This window comes from Rutidosis leptorrhynchoides, chromosome 8, assembly GCF_046630445.1.
Source record: "Rutidosis leptorrhynchoides isolate AG116_Rl617_1_P2 chromosome 8, CSIRO_AGI_Rlap_v1, whole genome shotgun sequence".
In the NCBI taxonomy this organism is placed as follows: Eukaryota; Viridiplantae; Streptophyta; class Magnoliopsida; order Asterales; family Asteraceae; genus Rutidosis; species Rutidosis leptorrhynchoides.
The window spans coordinates 301,101,229-301,125,537 of record NC_092340.1 but is presented as its reverse complement, the minus strand read 5'-3'; the positions used below and the strand labels follow the sequence as shown (position 1 = coordinate 301,125,537).

General features: G+C 36.9%; 2 protein-coding genes across 2 annotated transcripts; one reads left to right on the top strand and one right to left on the bottom strand.

Annotated features, from left to right (window-relative positions):
• The first annotated feature begins 163 nt into the window (after positions 1–163).
• Positions 164–13,322, top strand: LOC139864350 (protein NO VEIN-like). The gene is made up of 10 exons (XM_071852928.1): positions 164–1,569; positions 2,049–2,445; positions 3,050–3,370; positions 4,121–5,107; positions 5,437–5,649; positions 6,206–8,392; positions 8,774–8,886; positions 9,248–9,629; positions 10,090–10,407; positions 11,715–13,322. Exons 1-10 carry the CDS (start codon positions 164–166, stop codon positions 13,221–13,223), a joined length of 7,833 nt encoding a protein of 2,610 aa, XP_071709029.1. The 3' UTR covers positions 13,224–13,322.
• A 1,754-nt stretch (positions 13,323–15,076) lies between these two features.
• LOC139862060 (COP9 signalosome complex subunit 1) lies at positions 15,077–18,794 on the bottom strand. Its single transcript, XM_071850611.1, has 6 exons — positions 18,370–18,794; positions 16,968–17,288; positions 16,712–16,828; positions 16,523–16,608; positions 15,699–15,933; positions 15,077–15,527 (listed from the first exon to the last, which is right to left on the bottom strand). The coding sequence occupies exons 1-6, from the start codon at positions 18,775–18,777 to the stop codon at positions 15,351–15,353; spliced, it is 1,344 nt and encodes a 447-aa protein (XP_071706712.1). The 5' UTR covers positions 18,778–18,794; the 3' UTR covers positions 15,077–15,350.
• Between the last annotated feature and the right edge of the window lie 5,515 nt (positions 18,795–24,309).

The following is a 24,309-nucleotide window of genomic DNA, read 5'->3' as shown; positions in this document are numbered from 1 at the left end:
CCGGCTCAAAAATTATTGAGTTTCGGGTTTCCGATCGTTTTTTTAAGCATCATATTATATTATACGAGTATAATTATTTATTTACTCGCATCATAACATGATCCTCAAGTTAACGATATAAATAAATTTCAAAACCCTGGTCTCTGTTAATATCCACGTCATCATGTACAGTCAACCACCGCACCTCCGCCGTCTACCACCACACCGACCACCACAACAACCACTACCACCACCACATCAACAATTACTACCCTACAACCATCATCACCACCACCACCACCAAACCCTAACCACCCAAAACCCTAATTTCAACCTTAACCCTAACCCTAACCCTAACCCTATTGAGATAATGAAATCAGTTATAAACTCCGGTACGTTAAACTCTAACTGGATATCATCTTGGTTAAACGCTCTTTACCTAAACATTATTACGCCACATAGCAATAGTTTTTGCAACTCTGATAATATCATAGCTTCATTAAAAGAGTTAAAGTTCATCCCCCTTTTTAATGGTAGTTATTCGTCTGTTAACGACGGCGTTATTTGGTTAACTGTAGATAAGTCCGATTTCATTGGTTTTGAGAAACTTATTTCGAAAATACGTGTAGTTGATCCGTCACTTTTTAATACTACTTTTGTCGAAAACGTGACTAACATGCTTTTGAAAATAGGCGTTAAGCCGTTTTCGGGTCACGAATTTGTAAAGCTAGTTATCTTGCCAAGTATTTGCGACAAAACGAATGTTATGTTGGAAAATAGGGAATTGATGGTTGAGTATTTTTTGTTTATAATGTTGCATTTGGAAATGAGTTGTTGTAACGTGTGTGGTGTGGAGAGGGTAGAGATTGTTTCGGTTTTGCGTGATAAGGCGTTTGTTAGTACGAATGATGGGTATAAGCGGTTTGCTGATGTGGCGGTTCATTTTGGTAAAGAATATGGGAATTTGATTGATATGAGTAAGTTGGTTGGTGGGACCGATATGAAGTGGTACGAGATTGATGTTGGTTATTTAGATCATCCAATTTGTAAAACGTTGATTGAAGGAACATTGAAGTGGAGAAAGTTTTTTTTGGAATTGGGCGTGACGGATTTTGTGAAAATAGTCACAAACGGAAAGAGAAACAAGGCTAAACCCGAGAATGTTAAGAAAAATACGAAATCTAAAGAGTTAAAGCATTTGTTGTCATATGTGTCAAAAAATGGGGATGGGGAAAAAGGTAAGTACTTTTTAGAGGTACTTGATAGTTTATGGGTTGATTATTTTAGTGATCTTTATGGTGTCGCTAATGGACGTCGTCGAACGGGGTGTAACTTATCGATTAAAAAAATCCTTCAAGATTATAAGTGGGTGGCTTCTAGTATGGATGATCAACTTCATTTTCCTAAAGATTTGTTTTATGACTGTGAAAAAGTGCGTGCGGTTTTTGGTGACATGGCACCATATGCTATTCCAAAAGTGAATAATTCGAAATTATCAAGTTATATTGGGTTGAAAAGTACAGTAACTATTGATGACGCTTTATCGGTTCTCGAATCTTGGAGAAGACCTGAAAAGCCTTTTATGGCTAGGTATTACTAATGTGTTTCTTTTACTTAATGTTGTAAAAACCCCCAATTACTCCTTTTGAAGAACAGACTGAACCGATTTTTGAAAATCCGTCTAATTAATCGGTCAACGTCGGTCAATGGGTCAATTCAGATTTGTTGGTCAAAGTTAAAATTGGTAACATTTTAATATGAATACAAATATAAACTAGAATTTTAGAGTTTTTGAACAAATGAAGGAAGAGAGATTATGTTTATATTTTATATAAATATTTTAATGTTTAAGGTTTTTTTCATCTATATATATTATATATACATAATTAAATTGATCATTTAAATGTATAAAAATTCCAATCCGCTTAATCGGGGATTAATCTTCGAATTGCCTATTACTGTTTTACTTACATTCTTGTAATCTTTTGGCATGCTAGTTAATTGTTCTTTCTTCTTCTTCTTTTTTTTTTTTTTTTTTTTTTTTTTTTTTTTTTTTTTACAATTACTAGCTTATCTGACATGTCGAAGTTCTACGCGTATATATCGAAAGAGATGAGTATTTCAAAGCAGAAGATAGTTGGGAATTTGCATTCTCAACGTTTCATATTTTTTCCATACTCGTTTGGATCTTGGGAAGAAGTTGTATCTGGTTTATTTTTATCTCCGAATGAAGTATATTGGCACGAGTCAATCATTTCTGATATCGAACAACTAACAAAGTCAACCGATTCTCAGTTTGACCAACATAGTCCTTTTAGTAAGATGTTATGCAATGTGTACCCGGACCTTCATAGTTTCTTCGTCGATGAGTATGGAGTAGACGATAATCCTCCTCTCGTTTGCTATCTTCAGTTTTTGCAACAGTTATCAACTCGGAGTTTATCATCACTCGCAGCTAAAAAAACAGTGAGTACAATCATATAGTCATTCTTTTTAATTACGCATTTAATATTTATATAATTACTAAACTCTAGTGTTACAATTATAACCTAAGTATTGAATAAAACGATATATGAGGTTGCATGCATTAGTAATACACTTTGGATGACTTTCAACCCATCAGACCCACAGTCTTTTGTAGTTTTCCTAGTACTCGGTTTTGAGGGCTTCGATTTGAGTAATCAAACTCGGTCAAAACTTGGTCAAAATCAGCCAAAACTCGGGATTACTTGGAAAATCGGTTAACACTCGGCCATAACTCGGGATTCAATCGGTCAAAGTCAAACATGGTCAAAGTCAAACTTGGTCAAAATCAGCCAAGTACTCTGGATTACTTTGAAAATCGGTCAACCCTCTGTCAAAACTCGGGATTCAAAATCTGTCAAAGTCAAACTTGGTCAATCCGAGTACTCCATGAAAAATCCCGATCAAGTACTCCCCGAGTAGCTAGATTTGCAACATTGTGACCCGTTGGAATCAAAACGGTTAATCTCATTTACATGTATTGAAGTCGCCCCCTTTAGTATGAACCAGTAGCGTTGCTCATGGGCATTTTTGTTTAATGTTTTAGGTTTTTCAAGTTTTTCAAAAATGGAGTGAGAGATTAGACTCTGGTTTTTTGACATGTGATGATATTGACAAGTTGAAGAAAAACATGGAGGAAGAGGAAATGAGGATCCTTCCAACTGTGCAAGATAAGTGGGTATCGTTGCATCACTCATTCGGTCTCGTATGTTGGTGTGATGATGATGAACAGTTAAAAACAGAATTCAACAACTTGATCAATGTGAATTTTTTATGTTTTGGGGAACTTAATGCTGAAGAAAAACAAGTGTTTCAGGATAAGGTTTCTGTTTTGTTTATGACGTTGGGAATTACTTCAATTTCTGAGGTACTGTCTCTCTTTTTCTCACACAAACGTAACTAGCAACAACAGCTACCAGTACCACTATTGGTGGCAATATGGGCGGGTTGGGTTGGGTAACAGGATAAAGCAAGAAACTTTGAATGCAGGTCCCATCGGTTTGGGTTGGGTAGACCTAGCAAGTAAATTTGTCCTTCTTCTTTTGGGTCTATCGGTGGCAAGATGGGCGGGTTGGATAACGGGATAAAGCAGGAAACTTTGAATATGGGTCCCATTGGTTTGGGTTGGGTAGACCTAGCAAGTAAATATGTCCTTTTCTTTTGGGTCTATCAGTGGCAAGATGGGCGGGTTGGGTAACGGGATAAAGCAGGAAACTTCGAATACATGTCCCATCGGTTTGGGTTGGGTAGACCTAACAAGTAAATATGTCCTTTTCTTTTGGGTCTATCGGTGGCAATATGGGCAGGTTGGGTAACGGGATAAAGCAGGTAACTTTGAATGCAGGTCCCATCGGTTTGGGTTGGGTAGCCTAGCAAGTAAATTTGTCCTTTTCGTTTGGGTTTTGTTGTTCATATTTTCATTTTCATAATTTATAATTCATAAATCATAAATGTATATAATAAGATTATGAAATTACATTTATAACTAGGATACAGTGTGACTGTTTTAGCTCAGTTGTAAATCTACCCATTTGACCCGTTAAAGATGAAGTGCAGAAATAATTGATCTATCTTTAGGAAACTTGCTCAAAATTACCCTTTTGACCTCTTTCTGCAGGCTGTGACTCGTGATCTAATATGTGATGGCTCAACCAATAATAGTTCTAAAACTTCATTGGTTAGATCGGTTCTACCTTATGCTCAATGCTACGTTTATAATATCCATCCAAATGTATATTCTGAGCTCAAGCTGTTTGGATTTAAAAAGCTAAATTCTCTAAAGATTGTTGTCGTCGAAAAGCTGTTTTACAAGAATGTTGTAAAAAGATTCGGGATTAAATCTAATAAGCAACACGCGTGCAGTTGCCTATTACAAGACAATATCTTGTATGCAACTTTTAAATGTGATTCCCAATCTCTTTTTATGGAACTTTCTCGTTTTCTACTTGGTGGACTTCCCGAATTAGACTTATTGAAGTTCAAATTTTTCCTTGATCTGATTACAACGATGAAAGATTCGGGTTTTACCGAGGAACGAATCGAGTCTCACGTTACAAATGTCCAAAAGCTAGCGTTGGTCCCTAATGATGAATTGAAATGGTCTGATTTATTCATGTCTAATTTATCATCTGAAGATCCAAATTCTGCTAATGAGTTTGATAATGCATTAAAGATGAAAGCTTTTAGTCAAACAAGTCAAACAAGACACGATGTTACACAAGAATCAATTGAGAGTAACGCAATGTTATTGTTCTTGAACAAAGATGAAGCCTTAAAAGATCAATCTTGTTCTTTAATCGATATGAAATTTTCGGATATGAATATTGGTTCTAAAAGTCAATCGGGTACTGAGGTCATAAACGGGAGGACGGGAGAATTTGCGGGTCCCGAATCTGTAAAAGTTGATGAGAAATCGTATGATATTGTTGGTGAATGTAAGGATAATAGCAAGATTATCGAGGGTATTAGGCGAGACGAATTTGGGTTGAATCCAGGTATGGAGGATAACAACGTTATAACGAAGCTTAACGATCGTTTAGGCAGAGCACTAAATTGTCTTTCACGAGATTTGTATTCTCAAGATTCACATTTTCTACTTGAACTCGTAAGCATATTCTTTCCATTACACATGCTTTAACGTTATCTACGGTTGCAAAACTCGGATTATATGTATAAATATAGAAGAAATCATAAACATGAACTTACATGTTGACATAAATGTCCAAAAACATAAACACAATAATTCATTTGTTCAAAAACTCCCAAATTCTAGTTGAAATACATGTTAAAATGTTGACCAATTTCGATTGACTGACAAATCCGATTTTGACCCCGATTTTGACCCATTAACCGTTGACTGTTTACTTAAACCGATTTTGGAAAATCGGATCGTCTGTTCATAAAAAGGAGTAATCATTCTTTTGACATGTCCAGGTTCAAAATGCTGATGACAATGATTACCCGTGTGATGTGGAGCCCACTCTCACATTTATTCTTCAAGAAACACGAGTTATCGTGTTGAATAACGAATGGGGATTCTCTGTTGAAAACATTAAAGCGCTTTGCGATATTGGCAATTCAACTAAGAAGGACACAAGTGCTGGATATATTGGTAAAAAAGGCATCGGCTTTAAATCCGTATTTCGGGTATAATTTTCTTTCTTTTTTAATTAGTTCATATAACTACACACCTAAATACAGTTGTGGTAAACGCTGGAGGTTCACATGTGATTGACTCCTTTTTTAAATTTTTTTTTTAAAATTTTTATTATTATTACTTTTTTAATATTTAGCCCGAGTTAGAGATTAGGGTTTTGGGTTTTGGGTTTTAGTCTAAAACCCAAAACCCTAAACCCTAAACCCTAAACCCCAAACTCTAAACCGTTTGTGTTAAAAACTCAATCCAAACCCTAAATCTAAGCCCTAAACCCTAATTTTTAAACCCCAATTTCTAAACCCTAATCGCTAAACCCTCAATTCTAAACCTTTTTCTAACAACAGTTTAAAATTATGAAACAAAACAAGAAAAGAGTCAATCACATGTGAACCACATTTTGGAGTAGTTTTGACTACATGAGAGAACAAGTGATTGTCGCGCTTTGATTGGTCCCTTAAATTTCAAGCAAATTTAAGGATTCAAATAAATATTTCACTAAAACTATAATATAACATAAATCTTTTCTTTTGATTTACATATTTCCAGGTTACTGATGCTCCCGAAATCCATTCAAATGGGTTCCATTTCAAGTTTGATGTAACCGAGGGTCAAATTGGTTTTGTTATGCCAACAATCGTTCCACCTTGTGACGTTGATCCGTTTAACAAAATGGTTTCGATCGATTACAATAAAAGTAACGAAAAGCACTGGAATACGTGCATTATTCTACCTTTCAAATCAAACAAAAACGAAGATTCTTCAAACGAGAATCTTATTTCAATGTTTTCCGATCTTCGTCCTTCGTTATTGCTATTCTTGCACCAACTTAAATGTATCAAGTTCAAAAATTTGTTAAACGATTCACTAATCGTCATGAGGAAACAAATCGTTGGTAACGGAATCGTTAATGTTACTACGGGAAAAGACGAAACGACTTGGTTTGTCAAATCGTGTAAACTAAAAGCGAATCATATTCGTCAAGATGTTGAAACTACCGAAATATCGATCGCGTTTAATTTAGACGCGTCTTCCGATGGAAGTTACGTATCGAAACTCGACCAACAACCGGTATTCGCTTTTCTTCCTTTACGCGATTATGGTTTAAAGTTTATAATCCAAGCCGATTTTAATCTCCCGTCTTCACGAGAAGAAGTTGACGGAAATAGCCCGTGGAACAAATATTTGCTCTCCGAGTTTCCGAATTTGTTTGTTAGTGCTGAGCTGGCGTTCTGTAATCTTCCGTGTTTTGAAAAGAATCCCGCAAAGGGCGTTTCGGTCTTTTTGAGCTTTGTTCCTATTGTAGGGGAAGTTCATGGTTTTTTTTCTCAACTCCCGTTTAAGATTATTACTAAGTTGCGTAACTCGAATTGTTTGCTTCTAGAAGGTGACAACGATCACAATAAATGGGTCCCGCCAAGTAAAGTAGTGAGAAACTGGACTGAAGATATTCGTTTGTTGTTGCCGGATAGATTGATTGAAGAGCATTTGGGTCTCGGGTACTTGAATAAAGATACGGTTTTAACCGACCCGTTAGCACAGGCGTTACACGTCGAAGAATGTGGGCCCCATATTCTTATTCGAATTATGGTATCTCTATGCGGGAAACATTTGTTAAAATCAATGGGTTTTAATTGGTTATCTTGTTGGTTAAACGTTTTGTTTTCGATGTCGAATAATGGAACTCAGGCTGAAATGATAAGTTATCTTTACCAATTACCGTTCATACCGCTTGTAGACGGTAGGTACGTGTCGATTCAAGAAGGTCTGATTTGGTTACGGGTCGATCCAGTTATCGATCATCAATTCGAAAAATTATACACCAAAATTCAAATGGTGGATTCTGAACTTTTTAAAGATTCTTCGAACGCTGAAAACGTGACTCAAATGCTTTACAAACTTGGTGTAAAGCGGTTGTCCGAACACGACATATTGATGTGGCACGTTTTACCCGCCATTTGTAACGAAATGTTTTTAGAACAAAATCCCGGTTTTGTAACCGAGTTACTTTCTTTTATAATGTTTCACCTCGAAACACCTTGCCCCGAGTGTATCGTTGAAAAGGAGAACATATACGCACACTTACGTAACCACGCGTTTTTTTCAACTAACTATGGTTACAAACGAATCGTTGATGTACCGATTCATTTTAGTAAAGAATTCGGGAATTTAATCGATGTAAGCAAATTGGTTAGTGAGACCGGTATGAATTGGTTCGAGATTGATAAATGTTACCTCGAACACCCGATGTACAAATCTTCACCATTTAAGTTGAAAAAGTTTTTGCAAGAATTAGGAGTTACCGATTTTGTGCGCATCGTTAAAGTCGAAAACTGCATTGAAAGCATATCGCGTTTGGTTCTTAAAAATATGAAGTTGGATGATGATGATGATTATATTTCTTCGGGATCCGTTGTTGTTGATTATGATTCTCCGGAATTATATCATTTGTTGGCGCACGTTTCGTCAAATTGCGATAGGGAAAAGAGTGGGGCCCTCTTAAAGGTTGTTGATACACTTTGGGATGAATATTTTAGCGACAAGTTAACCGGTTTTTGTTGCAATAATAATGGACAATACAAGCCTTTTAAATCTTCGGTTATAAGGATTTTTCAAAGCGTTCGATGGTTGACTTCTAGTATCGACGATCAACTTCACTTCCCTAATGATTTGTTTCACAATTGTGAGGCGGTGCATGATGTTCTTGGTGATAACGTGCCGTATGCTTTTCCAAAGGTTTTCTTTTTAATCAACAAAACATATTATTTTCGACCTTTTTTCGCCAGTGATCCCTCGTTTATACATCAAATTGCATGCTGCGTCTCCGTTATTGTTTTTAGCTCTGGTGGTCCCTTAATTCTACAAATGTTGCCAAGGTGGTCCCTCCGTCTATTTTTCCTTAAAATGTTACATGATGTAAAATTAACGGAAAGTAGACGGAGGGACCACCAAGGCAACATTTGTAAAATTATGGGACCACCAGAGTAAAAAAATAATGACATGGACGCGGCATGCAATTTGATGTATAAACGAGGGACCACTGGTGCAAATACGTCTTATTTTTCTATACAATGAACTGCTATACTAATACATTTTATATTTTTTTCTTGGGTAAAGGTTAACAATGTGAAGCTGATAAATGATATTGGTTTAAAGAGTACAGTCAATATTGATGATGCGTTATCAGTTCTTAAAACTTGGACAAGTTCTAGGAAACCGCTCAGTGCAAGGTATTACCTTTTTAGTCCCCTAATAGCTTTTGTATATTTCAAATTAAAAAAGATAAAAAAAAAAAAACTCATTTTTGAATTGGATTATTTGAGCCGAACACTACTCTCTCAAACTGGTCAACATATAAAGTTTTCCCTGTTTATTTACTCAGATTACGCGTTCTAACCTATGACGATTTGACCATTTTCACTGGTCACCTTAAGATAAGATATGCTAGTTAGTGAGATTTGAATCAGAGACGTTTTATATGGATTTCATGACCCCAAACACTACTCTATATTTTGTACAAACTATTTTACTTCTTTAAAGTTTATTTACTTTGACTTTCATGTTAACCTTTTTGATGATTTCGTTCACCAGCATATCCCAAATGTCCAAGTTCTACACATACTTATGGAACGAGATGAGCATCTTGAAGCAGAAGATAATCGACATTTTAAATTCCGAAGCTTTCATATTTGTTCCTTATTCGTTTGGTTCCACAAATGAACTGGTATCTGGTTTATTCTTATCTCCAAATGAAGTTTATTGGCACGATTCCATCGTTTCTTCAATAAAGTCAACCAATCCATTCTTTGACCAAAGTTTGAATTTCAGCAAGATGTTGTGCAATGTTTATCCTCAGCTCCATTATTTCTTCGTTAACGAGTTTTCGGTACCTGAAAGTCCTCCTCTTCGTAGTTATCTTCAATTTTTGTCACATTTGTCATCTCAAAGTTTCCCTGCACACGCATCTAACACAGTGAGTCCTATTCATGTTCTTTTTTTATTTATTTTTTGCATTACCTACAATTAAATTTTTTTTTTTTACTATTTGATATTTAGCTGATAGTTTCAAATTTTTACCTGCTCGTTTTTGCATAAATGGGTATAACGAGTATAAAAGCCTGCGCTTCGTTGCGTTGTGGTTTTGGTCGGTTAATGGTTGGTTAATTGAATGTTTAAAAAAACGGTTAACGGTAGGTTAATTAAACCTTTAAAAATTGAAGGAATGAAAAAGGAAAGGGAGAAAAGGAAGTGAAAAAATGTTGTAAAAAAAAAAACTTAAATTTAACTTAAAAAAAGGAATAGTAAAGGAAGGAGAAAAAAGGAAGTGAAAAAAATTTTTAAAAAAAAAGTAAAAAAAAAAAAAAACAATTACCAAATACCCTCGAAGTTAGGGTATTTACAGGTTTGCCATAACTGGTTTGTTTTTTGTTTAGGTTTTCAAAGTGTTCCAAAAATGGAGCGATGGATTAGCGTCTGGGGTTTTGAGCTCTGATGATATCGATTACATGAAGAAAATTATGTCGGATGAGAAAATGAAGATTCTTCCAACAGAGCAAAATAAATGGGTTTCGTTGCACGAATCGTCAAGTCTCGTATGTTGGTGTAATGATGAACAGCTAAAAAAGGAATTTATAAACTTAAACAATATTCATTTTCTATGTTTCGGTCAACTTACTATTCAAGAAAAACAAATGGTTCAGGATAAGCTGTCTGTATTATTGCGGACACTCGGAATCTGTTCTCTTTCAAAGGTCTCTCTCTCTCTCTATATATATATATATAGGGGCAGGATCAATGGGGAAGTAACCAATCGGGGGAAGCGGGGGGAAGCAAATTTTTTTTTTTTTTTTTTTCGTTTTTTGAAAAAACTTTGTTCACGAACATTATAGAATGGATGAAAATATGAACATTTAAAAAAGACACTTCGTGATGAATGTTATTATTTTGGCGGGAAAACGATCGACAAAAATAACATTCAAGATAATATTGTTCGTGAAGAATGTTAACGTTTTTTTTCCATGTTTTGTGAAGTAAAATTTAGCCCGATTTAGAGTTTAGGGTTTAGGGTTTAGGGTTTGGTGTTTTGGGTTTATTCCATAAACCCAAAACACCAAACCCTAAACCCTAAACTCTAAACCGTTCGTGTTAAAAACTCAATCTAAATCCTAAATCTAAACCCTAAACCCTAAATTTCTAAACCCTAATATCTAAACCCTATAAACCCCAATATCTAAACATACGCTCGAAAAACACGATAATTGTTATATATTACTTCTTCGAGCGTTTTCCCGCCAAAATAAAAACATTTATCATAAAGTGTCTTTATTAAATGTTCATATTTTCATCCAATCTATAATGTTCGTGAACAAAGTTTTTTCAAAAAACGAAAAAAAAAAAAAATTTGCTTCCCCCCGCTTCCCCCCGATTGGTACTTCCCTCTTGATCCTACCACTATATATATATATATATATATATATATATATATATATATATATATATATATATATTTGTATTACTACAATTTGCCACATCATCAAAATACACTCGGTAGCCATAACCTTAAATGAAGATCATTACACACAATGGAAGCCTGAATGGTTCGATACACACTATGAATGGCTTACCTTAGTTCGATACATTTCGAAGCACTTAAGCCTAAAATGTGCGGTAGAGAAACAAACGGATATTACCCATTATACTAACACCCATGGGGTGTTGAACAGCAGCCCTGCTGACGTCATGCTTACATCAGCATGACGTAAGCACGACGTCATACTTACATCAGCATGACGTAAGCACGACGTCAACATCAACTTTTTTTTTTTATATGCAAAAAAATATTTCATAAATTATTTTTCTATAAACCCATAACTGTATAATGGTACCTGGCCGTTGAAGTGTATATTTATAAATAGTTAATTTACGTTTACAAACATATCGCAACTACTACCCGCAACAACGCGCGGGCTTAAAACCCACTCGTTACATTATATAACTGAAGGTTAACAATTATGTCAGGGACTATAAAATTCGAAAGTACGTTATTTTGTTTTTGCAGGTTGTGACTCGTGAGGCAATATACGATGGGCTGGCAGATAATAGTTACAAAACATCATTGGCAAAATGGGCTCTTCCGTATGCTCAACGTTACATATATAACATTCATCCGATTGAATATTCGCAACTGAATGTATCCGAATTCGATAATCTGAAAATTGTTGTGGTGGAGAAACTGTCATACAAAAACGTCATCGAAAAATACGGTATTAAATCTAATAATCCGTGTACGTGCACTTGTCTTCTTCAAGAAAACGTCTTGTACGCAACCGTCGAATCTGATTCGCACTCGCTTTTTATGGAGCTTTCCCGTTTTTTAATTCCCGAAGTTCCCGAATTGCACTTAGCAAATTTTCTGAATTTGCTTACAACGATGACTAAATTCGGTTCAACAATGGAGGAAATTGAAGTATTCATTGTAAATAGCCAAAAGCTACCGAATCTCCCAATCGAAGAATCACAGTGGTCGTTTGAGTCCATGTCATCACCACAACAAGATTCGAATTGGCCACCTGTCCATTGGCTACCCGCCTCGCGGGTTGAAAGAACCGCCCCGTGGGTTGAAAATGGAGCGAAGACAAAACCAACGGAAACAGTTGACGATAATCTCGCTTTATTAATGGACTCGTTGACCTTGAAAGATAATCTAGCTTCACAAAATGTTGTAGAAGATTCTGGAATGTATAGGGATACAATTGGTGGTTTTAATGGTGGTTTTAGTGGTGGTTTTAATGGTGGTTTTAATGGCGGTTTTGTTTTCGGATTGAATACGGCTTATTCGGATATGAATACGGCTTATTCGGATATGAATACGCGATTACCATCTTACGCTAGACGTGAAAGACGAAACGCTAATTCGTTTAATTCGATCAATAGAGATGAGAAAAAGTTGGCAAAAAACGTTGAACAACCCGAACAAGTGTCTGATATTGTTTTGAAGAGTACAAAGTTCGATTACAAAGATGAATCAATTGCTAAGGTACCTTCAACATCAACAATAACCGAGATTGATGATGATGATGATGACTGGACGATTGAAGAAAAGCCTGTTATAACAAAACCTTGGTCGACATTGGACGAAAAAGTAGTAAATTTAGACTCTGGTTCGAACGGTAAATTAGATAACGGGAAGAATATTGTCCCGCCACATGTCGTAACTGGGAAGACAGGGGAACAAAAGGCGTTTAAACATTTTTGTAGGAAATTTGGGAAAAAACGTGTAAGATGGGTGAACGAGGTTGAAGAATCTGGAAAACCGTATGATATTGTGGTCGAAGGTACAGATGATAATAAGGAGGTGGAATATATAGAAGTTAAATCGACCGTAAAGGCGAATAAAGAATGGTTTAGTGTAACTGTAAACGAGTGGCAGTTTGCGGTTGAAAAAGGTGAATCTTATAGCATTGCATGTGTTGTTTTATCAGATGAAAAGAAATTGGCTCAGGTTACTGTTTACAATGATCCGATACAACTATGTCGATCAGGGAAAATTCAGCTTGCGTTTCGGTAGTCAATCGAACTAGTACGGTTAATCTCTGTAAATTAAGGATTTTTGTATATATTTCTTTTGCAACAAATTGAGGAGGTTTTTAGTTTTGTGTATTTTATGTTTCGGTGCTGACTCGATTATTTTGCTGAGATGATTCACAAGACTATTTTATTTTATTTTTTGACTCAAATTTATATGATATAAATATAAATATTAACTTTTTTTAAACCATTGTCCTGACCTTTGGCTGACTTATTCTTTCATCTGTGTATAGTTGTTGAAATTGTCATAAAATGTGTATATGATGTTAATTTTGAAGATGGACAAAATTTCGGTACTTCTAAGTGTTCTTTCCTACGATATATCCAGTGCAATGGTCATGCCATCATTATGTTTAACTCTTTGTTCCATCATCGGTGCTTGGGTGGCAAATACTTTTTTTGAATTTCGAAGCAAGTTGGTATACATCAACACAAATTCATCGACAATATCAATAAAACACATATGCCTATCGCTTTGTTTCCTCGTGGCTTTGCTTTTGTTGAATTCACAAGATCATTGATTCATGCTACTTATAAGTATGCCAGATAGTAATATGCCTACAAAAAAAAAGAAGAGTAATTTGCCTATAAAATCAATTGAATTTGCTTTGATTAGAGGTAGTTAATGATGCGTATAGCTGCACATCCATTGCGCAACATCAGAATGGCGCGCATCGTCCCACAATAATCATGCAAGACCGTATCAATGCGCTTGCTCACGCGCCAATTGATTATGCTTTAATGATACGCCCTCAAACATTGGTCGCACAGTCTTTAACATGGCTACACTTAAGTTACATGAACAAGCCTGGAATTGTACTGAGGCGACACTAAAGCAGAAAGGACACATGTGGCAGGACGGTACGATCCTGACATTGCATAACGGCCAAAAAAGACAGCAGGGTATAAAGGGAGCAACACTAAAATAATGACAGCACCTTTTATAGCTTTATGGAATAAGAGGACAAAAACAAAACAACGTGGCACTAACATGTCCTTTTGTCCCTTACGTGGCACTAAGGGACAAAAGTTCACACATATAAATAGATATAACTTGAGCTGAAAACGGATCACACACAATTCGGAATCACTTCCACTTCACCAAAAACCACTCTCCATTGTATTGTTCTCCAATTACACCAGCTAACCCGCGCAAATCGGAATAGCTCTTTAACGCTCTTTGCGGTTTCAGGTAACGTTGCTATAACATAAATCCTAACACCGCCCTGAGCCATCAGTTCCGGCTAGCCCGAATGATGGTGGGCCATGTTTAACCACCATTTCTGTGATCATCATCTCGTATGAGGGTTATTCACGGTACTCCGGACCGGATAGTTAAACTCAAGGAACCCTTAAATCCCCTTTTATTGTTGATCTTACATAAACCGAACCCCTTGAACCATTTTATGCTTGATCAGTGGTGATTTTTGATCAATTGGTATTGGGTAGTGATCCACTTGTCATTTTTATAAATCCACTCATTCTCATGCATCCAGTATAGCTATGCATTATAAAAGTAGATTTATCAAAATTGTAAATGGCATATATGAACACCCCTTGGTATTAGAGCACTTTATCTTGCATTATTGTTGTTTATGTGGTTTTTTGGACCAATTCAAATGTTTGCATCGTCCGACGGTTTGCGATTAGACCAACAGTAAACTGTTAGTCACATATTCACATATTATCAAAACGGAACGAAACAATACATGATTTGCAATTTCATTGTTAAATATCTCCGTGCAATGCCTTCCATGATCTGCAAACATATAAAGAAACGATCCTATTTTCAAATGATTTATGACTCATAAATTTGACAACCCTAATTTGAAAAATAACTTGACAAGCTTAAAACAAATTAAGGGCACACGTTGTCAACAACAATAAAGGCTGCAATTTCAATCTAGATATATAACCAGCATCCTTTAACCTGAGAGATCATGCAATGCAAAAGTCTTACACAAGAACTCCAAAATACCTCTATCGGTTCTTTTTACATCATTAACATGATCAAAATCAAGAATCCTAAAAAACCAAAACACCATAAATTTGCTTCACATTACGCCAAAAATAATAAACTGATGTTTTTGTCTGCAATTTAAAAGATTTATATCTTCCTTGATGCTTTGTGGTTGTAATCATGCTTGATGAGATTTGCCCTGAGCAGCATGGCCCTAACATCACGATCAAATTCAACCCCCGTCTGCAAAACTCGTTGGAAAGTAGCTTTCCTTTGATCTGCATGTCGGGCGTACAGAATCTTGTTGTGTGAGTCAATCCTGGCCTGCAACAACATGGCTCAACGGTTTAGGCATATATAAGCTAGACAAAAACATACTGCAAATATCTCCTGTCAATGAGTCAATTTAAGTTTTATTTGAGATGGGTCCAATAAAACTAATAAACTAAAAGGGAACCCAATGGAACAGGTTGTTTGAGAAACTTAAAAGAGTACCTGTATTTGGTTGTCTGTAATTAAAGCCTCAAGTTCTTTTTGTAACCCTGCAACAGTGGTTTTAAAAGCATCGGCCATCCTGTTCAGATCAACTGATACAAACGGATGTGTGTACTGAATGAGAGCCTTGTTACGAATTTGAGTGTACAAAGTCTCTACATGGGCACGCAAATGGATGTCAAGCAGCAGATTCGCTTTAAGGTTCCCAAGGTACTCCAAACATGAAGCATAGTGGCTGCCAATTAATGTCAGATTTAAGTTTTAATACAGAAAAAAAAATCTTGAGCATAACAATCTGAAGTAGAAATTTTTACACCATAAAGACTTTAAAAAGGCGGCAACAATCAGATCTCACAATTCACAAACTCGCAAGTCCCAACCATTGGGTATGACAATTGCAACCAAACTTTTAACAGATCTTTGGTTAGAAAACAAAACTCAGAGGTTGCAATTTCAACCCATTTACCTTGCAAATTATTCGGTCCCGCTTGCATTTTATATATAATGGGTCAAACGGGTTACATAAATAGATGTATAGATGTATCTTATTAAAGCCCAGTCAAAAAGTCCCAATATAATCTGGTCCATGCCAAAATCTATACATTGGAGTTCAAACCAGCTCGTTAAAACCAACCCACCATTTTGCAAACTCTACCAATGCATATAGCATTTCTTTTGAAAGAAGAAGAATTTTAGTCATAAGATAAATAGTAACAGCATGTTCTTGACTCTCTTACATTATCCAACAAAAAATTAGAAGAGGGAGAACATTTAAAGCAAACCCATATCCCTACAAATAAATATGTATTAATGTATAAGCATACCTTGAATAGAAATCATTGATAAGCTCCCTCACTTCAGGGACCAACTCTAAAAAGTTACGGAAGTTAATATTGTCTATTACTTTCGCCTGCCAATTGAGACCATTAAATTAGAATTATACAAGTATACATCATTATTAGTTAGTTTCAAACTGTAAAGTAATAAACTACAATCATAAAAGATCATATTGCCTTGAGCTCTGCACGATCAAAACTTGCAAGGGCACATAGTCCACCATATGTTGCAACATCTTGAGCTGCAATAACTTCTGAATAATTGTTTCCCAAATCTGGAGTAGTTTCCAAAAACTGTCACATACCAATGAGGTTGTATATTAGACGCTGATAACAGTGGATAAGAAACACACATATTAATATAGACCAATAAATTATATTATGACTTGGTGACCAAAAAGGGTGAAGTATAATAAAATCTGTAATAAAATACCTTTCGAGCAGCAAGCTTGTACTTCTTACATTCTAGATGAGCCAGTCCAGCAGCACAGTTTAGTTTTGCAATAGTGATGGGTTCTAAATCACCTTTGTTTTGCTCTGCCTTACTGACATAGCTTATAACATGCGCAAACTGACCCATCTCAATGCTAACCAAAATTGCATTCAAACACATGTTTATGATATGCTTTGCGGTTGTGCAATAATCACGTGTGCGGACATAGTTCTTAAAAGCATCCCCAAGTGCTCCATGAGCGTAGTAGAAGTCTCCAAAGTCATTGTAGCCCATCCTTATGCTCTCTTTAATCAAATTTGTCTGTAAGAATAGAAATAATTAACCACTGTCATGCAGTATATAGCATGTCAACTATCCAACAACTTGACTTATGTTGTTAATAAAATATCATAACTGTTTGTACATTATAAAATATCTAATACCACTGAGATTATTAATCTTTACCTGCTTCCTAATAGGTGCATCAATCATAACATGCAAAACATCATGTGACAAGAATAAATAGGTTCACGTGCAAGCATGCGTGCAAATAAGAACTTCGTATCATACACCAAAGGTCCATTGGTCTAGACGGATATCCGTAACCAAAATATAACAACTAAATAGTCCTTATGTTCTATGAAACACAAACTAACTAAAAAGATGACATAAATCAAGCAAAACAGACACTCTTACATTCTCCGCTTAAGGGTTACAACTTGTATCAAATATGACAAGCTACTTTATAAACAAGCACAAACAACCTTTAAAAAAAGAAGTGTCCTCGTCTTATTTCCACCTCCTACAATCTACAAAAGTCCAATCACTTCCCATAGGCATAATACAAACCTCCACTTTAAAAACCACTTCAAACAGTAAGCTGTCCTCAAAAACCTTATCACAAGTGTCTCACTAACAATATTTCTTTAAAAGACCCCAACTCAATTACAACTCAAAATCAACCACATCATTCAACAGTTTCCAATTTAATCATGAATAAAATAAACTCAGTCCATACGATCCTAAATTTAGCTTGCAAACAAACTTGGACCGTTTCCATATACGATCACAAACATCTTAGCAACGCATAATCTTTTTTTTAATACAGCAAATACACACACTCTTATAGGTTGATGAGTTCCCTTTAATGCCTAAGCCCTTTGGTTCTGAGCAATGCATAACAATACAATTCTAAACCATAAATAAATAAATAACAAGTGACACTATAAACATTACTTCACATGCAGGTCCCCTGTCAAAACATATTAATCTGTATCATACAATTTATATATACCTAAAACCCTAACTTCGCAAATAAAATCAACAGCTACAATTAAACATAATATAATTAAATATTTAAATATATGATATGTATAGATATAGATGTAGATATAAATATTACTCTGTAAGCATTAAGTTCATTATCAAGCTTCTCCTTCCTCAGTTCAGCTCTTCGATCAACCGAGTCCATCCAATTCAAATCAGCACCATAATTTTGACCTAATCGGCCATCGATCTTCTGTACAACTTCTCTAAACAATTGCGTGTTCTCACCTTTCTTAATTTCATCATACGCCATTCGAAGTGCTTCTAACTGCATCGGAACGTTTCCGCATTTATCAGCGATGAAAATCAACCGTGAAATTTTAGTCCGGCCGGTGTATAACGCGGCGTACGCTTCGATATCGAGTTGCTCGCCGGAGATGATTGGACGCCGTTGCTGTTGATGATGTAACGGTGAGTCATCATCGTCTCCGTTAGTGTAGATCTCGTCGGTAGTCATCTGTGCTGATGGTTCTTCGGTTTCCATGATTGTTAGGGTTTGGTTGAAAGGATTTTGATTTGGGATCTTTTGTTGCTGTTGAAAACTCTGTATAAATTGGACTAGGATTTTACGAGTTAAGCGGTGTCGTTTAGTTGTTGGGCTTAACTTTAGATTTGGTTGGGTAGATGAATAAAAGGCCCATATATTAGCCCATTGAGTTATGAACTTGAGAACACGAAATTTGAATTTCGTGTACCTAATTGATTGAAGTGAACATGAAATCAAACAGAATAATTTGTTATCTTCTTAGTTTAGTTCATATTAACCTAATTTCGATTTGTTTTATCATAATGTATTATTACTAAGACCACAAAACTCAATTGTCGGTTTAATATAAAATCACATTAGATAATCACTAAGCGAAATCCCATTGCGGTTACCACAAATTTTTTTTACACACACTATGAGCGGAGCGTACTTTGAAATTGTGCGCATCGCACGCCATAAAGTAAAAGTTCCATTCTAGTTTTCAGCATGAGTGCGCAGAGCGCACATACTAGTGCGCAGAGCGCACTAAGCCTACACCAGATTTGCAGTTTTGACCCAAAATGACACTTGACTAGGGATGACATCAGGTCGGGTTTGGGTCGGATTTAGGTAATTCCAGACCCGAACCTGGTTAAGAAACTCTGTTCCAAACCCGGACTCATACCCGTCGGGTCTCTATTTACTTACTAACCATTGGGTTTTCCCACGGTTAAACGAGGATCTCATTTACTTACTAACAGTTGAGTTACCGGATTTTCTCGCGAGTATCGAATATCTCTGTTGTTACTCATGTTCATTCACCATTCATCTATTTCAATTTTTGTTTCAATAATGTTATTAAAATGAGTATTAAATTTAAATGACTATGTATAAATATCGAATAATAGTACAATACTACGTTGTAGCTTATATTATTATTGTTAAAATTTATTATTGTTATTAATAAAGCTGAAATCCACTTCGGGTCGGGTATACGAGTATATGGGTCGGGTATGCAGGTTTATATCTAAACTCATCCCCATATCCAAACCCGAAAAAAAAATTACAACCATCCTCATACCCGACCTACAACCCGAATACCCAGACCCGAACCCGGCACAAAAGTGTCGGGTTTACCCATCGGGTACATGTCTTTTTGCCATCCCTATACTTGACCCGTTTAACTTCAAAATGATTTTTGACAAAATTACAACATCTGCAACTACAACAAAACAACCCAGATTACGTTATGGATCATCTTCAAGACTTACCCATCAACTTACGACACCAAACACTTCATTTTATTTAGCTAAAATCAGTCTTCAACAACACTCGACAATCTAAACGCAAAGTACAACTTCAAATTTCTGCATTTTTACATTATACCAAAACTGCAACTTCGCACTACAAATATGTTCATCACAAAGTAAACTCATACACATTGACTAACAAGACTTTGACTTCAAATTCGCATACAATCGAATTGACTTTAACAACACCTTTAATAACGTGACAACAAAGCTAGACTTCATACATTTGACCCAAAACTCGAATAACACAACGCGACTAACAATTGACTACTAATATAGACGTTTACATTCAAGTGATTATTATCTTCGCGAGGATGAGAAATGAAACATCCACTTACCATTCTAAACTTCTACGCTACAAATCTATATCTTCTCATTCCCTTCGGGTCACGCACCAATGTACCTAACAAAACATATGTAACGACCCGACATCTCAAATCTCAAAAAAAAAAAATTTCTGGGCCTGACCATCTGGACGGCGTTCAGGTTTTGGGACGGCGTCCAGCTTTTAAAACTGGGACGACGTCCAAGAAATTGGGACGGCGTCCCAATGAACTGCCAGGGACTGACATGGTGTCCCGTTTCACGTACGCGGAAAACCGCTTCCCGACATTTTTAAACGAAAACCTTTTTACCACAAGTCAATATAAGTGAAACTAAGAGTTTTGCATAATCAAAACAAGTTTTACATCATCGGGCCCACGTCGCCTATTTACGAGTTTCGTTCAATAATACAAGTTTCGAACAAATACAAGTTTAAGTTCCAAACGACACTAGAGCATGGTGTTTGGGGTTAAACTACCCAATCTCGGTCGAACTCCAAAAGGTAACACCCAAAAGCATCCCCTATCAAAACGGGCGGGAGACCACTAATCCAATTGAACGCTCTTACCCTTGTCAACGCCCGAGCCTATAAAAAGGTAAACAATGAGAGGGTAAGCAAAGCTTAGTGAATGCAATAATTATACGAATACATATATAATTATACCTACTTGCATACACTTACACAACCGCAAACATGCTAGCAAACAACATTAGCTTATCGTCGCAATAACAAGCTATAATTCACCAATACCCCCAAGCTAGCATAACAACCGCATATAAATCTAACTCGAATAATATAATATGCTTACAACACAAATAACCATGGTTAACCAATAGTACAAGGGAACGGCGCTCGCGAAAACGCCATCGGTGTTCACAACATCCGTTAGGGCACTTAACACCTCGCACCACTAACCCCTAGGGTGGCACCTTAACACCTCGGCACTTCACCCCGAGTGGCATCTTAACACCTCGATGCTTCACTCATTATTTTACGGAGTGGTGTCTTAACACCTCGACACTACACTCCTAGGTGGCATCTTAACACCTCGATGCTACACCCGAGTGGCATCTTAACACCTCGATGCTACACTCTTCACGTGAAACGTGGTGTCTTAACACCTCGACACTACACATTTCACGCTACAACAAATAGATACATTATATACCTACGCATATAATTATTCCACTCACCTCAAAGTCTTGTGAAAAGATACCCGAGCTTGCGAAACCTTAAAGTAACGTACCTATCACGTTATACATATTATCAAACGCAAACTCAAGTCGGTCAACCAATTCTTTCACCATTCCTAAGTCATTTTGACCCAAAGTGCAATCCCGACCCATTTTGCACCATTAACCCTAATAATGGGTCAACTTCACCAAAAACCCTAACTCTAGTCAAATATGATCTTATCACATTTTTAAATCACCAATTTAACTCATTTTCACACATACAAGACCACTTAGGTCATTAAAGACCCATTTGACCCATTTCAAGGTCAACACACCCATTTGGGTCATCCACAACCCAAATGACACCCACTAACATTAACTATTAGTGTACTAGTGATTTGCTAGGCCTTTAAGACCCATTTACCCTTTCAAAACCCTAGGTTAGTCACCATTTGGGTCTTCATGACCCAAACTTACCCAAAACCCCCAAATTACTCACAAATGGGTTTTATGTGCAACACTAACCCAAACCCTAACCCTTAAACACATTAAACTAAGGTAATCAAGTTTAGGGCTTACCACCACAATCAAAACGAAGCTAACGAGGAGATGAACAACTTTATGGCTCGAGCTAGAACCCGAAACAAGCTTCTTCCTCCCCTATTTGAGCTTTCTCACACTTAAATGCACTCTCACTCTAGAATTAAAGTGGATGAGGTTTGGTGGTTGGAAATGGAGTAATGAAGCTCAACAAAACTGATCTAGGGCCTTTAATTCGTCCACAAAGTGAAATTACCAAAATGCCCATCTAAAATTTCAAAAAAACAAAAAGGCTTGTCTGCCAGCCATTCTGGACGGCGTCCAGAAAGTTGGACGGCGTCCAGGCCTTTAATATGGGACGGCGTCCCGCCCATTTGGACGGCGTCCCACCAGTATGAGGAAACCGGATCTTACAACTCTCCCCCACTTGAACCGGACTGCGACCTCGCAATCCACGCCGCATGACAAGCAGGAAGATAAACCAAGACAAACTCTTCGGGCTCCCAAGTAAACTCGGAACCTATACTTCAACGCCATTGGACTTTAAAAGTCCTCACCTCTTTATTTCTCAATTTCTTAACCTTTTCATCAAGTATAGCATCCTGCTCCTCAACATACCCTAACTTATTATTTAGCTCAATCTCGTCTAACGACACCCATGAAGAATCATCCGCAAGACACTTACGGAGATGGGAAACATGAAATGTATTATGGATCCCCGCAAGTTCTTCGGGTAATTCCAAACGATATGCAACTTCACCAACACGAGCTAAAACTTTGAATGGCCCAATAAACCGAGGAGCTAACTTTCCCCGTTTTCGAAATCAAATAATACCTTTCAATGGCGAAACCTTAAGCATCACCATGTCACCTTCTTGAAATTCGATCGTTCGTCTACGTTTATCGGCATACGACTTTTGTCTATCTTGAGCCTTCTTCAAGTGATCCCGAATAATATCAATCTTGTTATTCGTCTCCAAAACCAAATCGGTACTCCCGATTTCCTTTTGTCCCACTTCACCCCAACAAATCGGGGTTCGACACCTACGCCCATAAAGCATCTCATATGGCGGCATCCCGATACTAGTATGATAACTGTTATTGTACGAGAATTCCACCAAAGGTAAGTGCTCGTCCCAACTACCACTAAAATCAATAATACACGCCCGTAACATATCCTCCAAAGTTTGATTCGTACGTTCGGTTTGACCGTCCGTTTGAGGATGATACGCCGCGCTCAATTTCAATTGTGTACCCATATCTTCCTGAAACTTTTCCCAAAACCGAGATGTAAAACGAGTATCTCTATCCGAAACAATAGATATAGGAACCCCGTGTCGAGAGACCACTTCCTTGATAAACAACTTAGCCAAGGCCTCCGACGATATTGCTTCTTTAATGGGAAGAAACAAAGCACTTTTCGTCAACCGGTCAACTATCACCCAAATCGTATCAAATTGGGTTCTCGCCGTCTTAGGTAACTTTGTTATGAAATCCATGGTAATGTGCTCCCATTTCCATTTCAGAATTTCTAACGGTTGCAATTTACCATACGGCTTTTGGTGTTCGGATTTTACTTGCAAACACGTGACGCATTGCTCAACATACTTCACAACATCACGTTTCATGCCCGGTCACCAATAATCTTTCTTCAAATCATGATACATTTTCGTCGCACCCGGATGAATGGAATATTTGGACTTATGTGCTTCATCAAGTAGCACCCGCCGGTAATCACCCATCTTAGGCACCCACACCCTTCCTTGAAAAGACAACAAACCACGCGAGCCCATAGTAATGAACTCCGATTGGCCCACGATTCGTTCCGCATGCTTGTTGTGAACGTAAGCCTCTATTTGAATCTCACCAAGCCTCTCAAGAAAATCGTTGGAAATAATCAAACGTAACGATCCCACTTTTATCGCCGGATGTTGACTCTTTCGACTCAACGCATCCACGACAACATTCGCCTTACCCGGATGATAAAGTATCTCACAATCATAATCTTTCACCACATCCATCCACCTACGTTGGCGATAATTCAAATCTCGTTGATTAAAGAGATGTTTCAAACTCTTATGATCCGAATAAATCGTACACTTGACACCATACAAGTAATGGCGCCAAATTTTCAACGCATGCACAACCGCCGCCAACTCAAGATCATGAGTCGGGTATCTTGTTTCGTGTTCCTTTAATT

Coding starts and splice junctions, on each gene's coding strand:
- LOC139864350 (XM_071852928.1), top strand. CDS start 164: ATGTACAGTCAACCACCGCACCTCCGCCGTCTACCACCACACCGACCA. Junction 1,570..2,048: donor GAAAAGCCTTTTATGGCTAG/GTATTACTAATG, acceptor TACAATTACTAG/CTTATCTGACATGTCGAAGT. Junction 8,393..8,773: donor TGCCGTATGCTTTTCCAAAG/GTTTTCTTTTTA, acceptor TCTTGGGTAAAG/GTTAACAATGTGAAGCTGAT.
- LOC139862060 (XM_071850611.1), bottom strand. CDS start 18,777: ATGGAAACCGAAGAACCATCAGCACAGATGACTACCGACGAGATCTAC. Junction 16,609..16,711: donor TTGATCGTGCAGAGCTCAAG/GCAATATGATCT, acceptor CTCAATTGGCAG/GCGAAAGTAATAGACAATAT. Junction 15,528..15,698: donor TTACAGACAACCAAATACAG/GTACTCTTTTAA, acceptor ATGTTGTTGCAG/GCCAGGATTGACTCACACAA.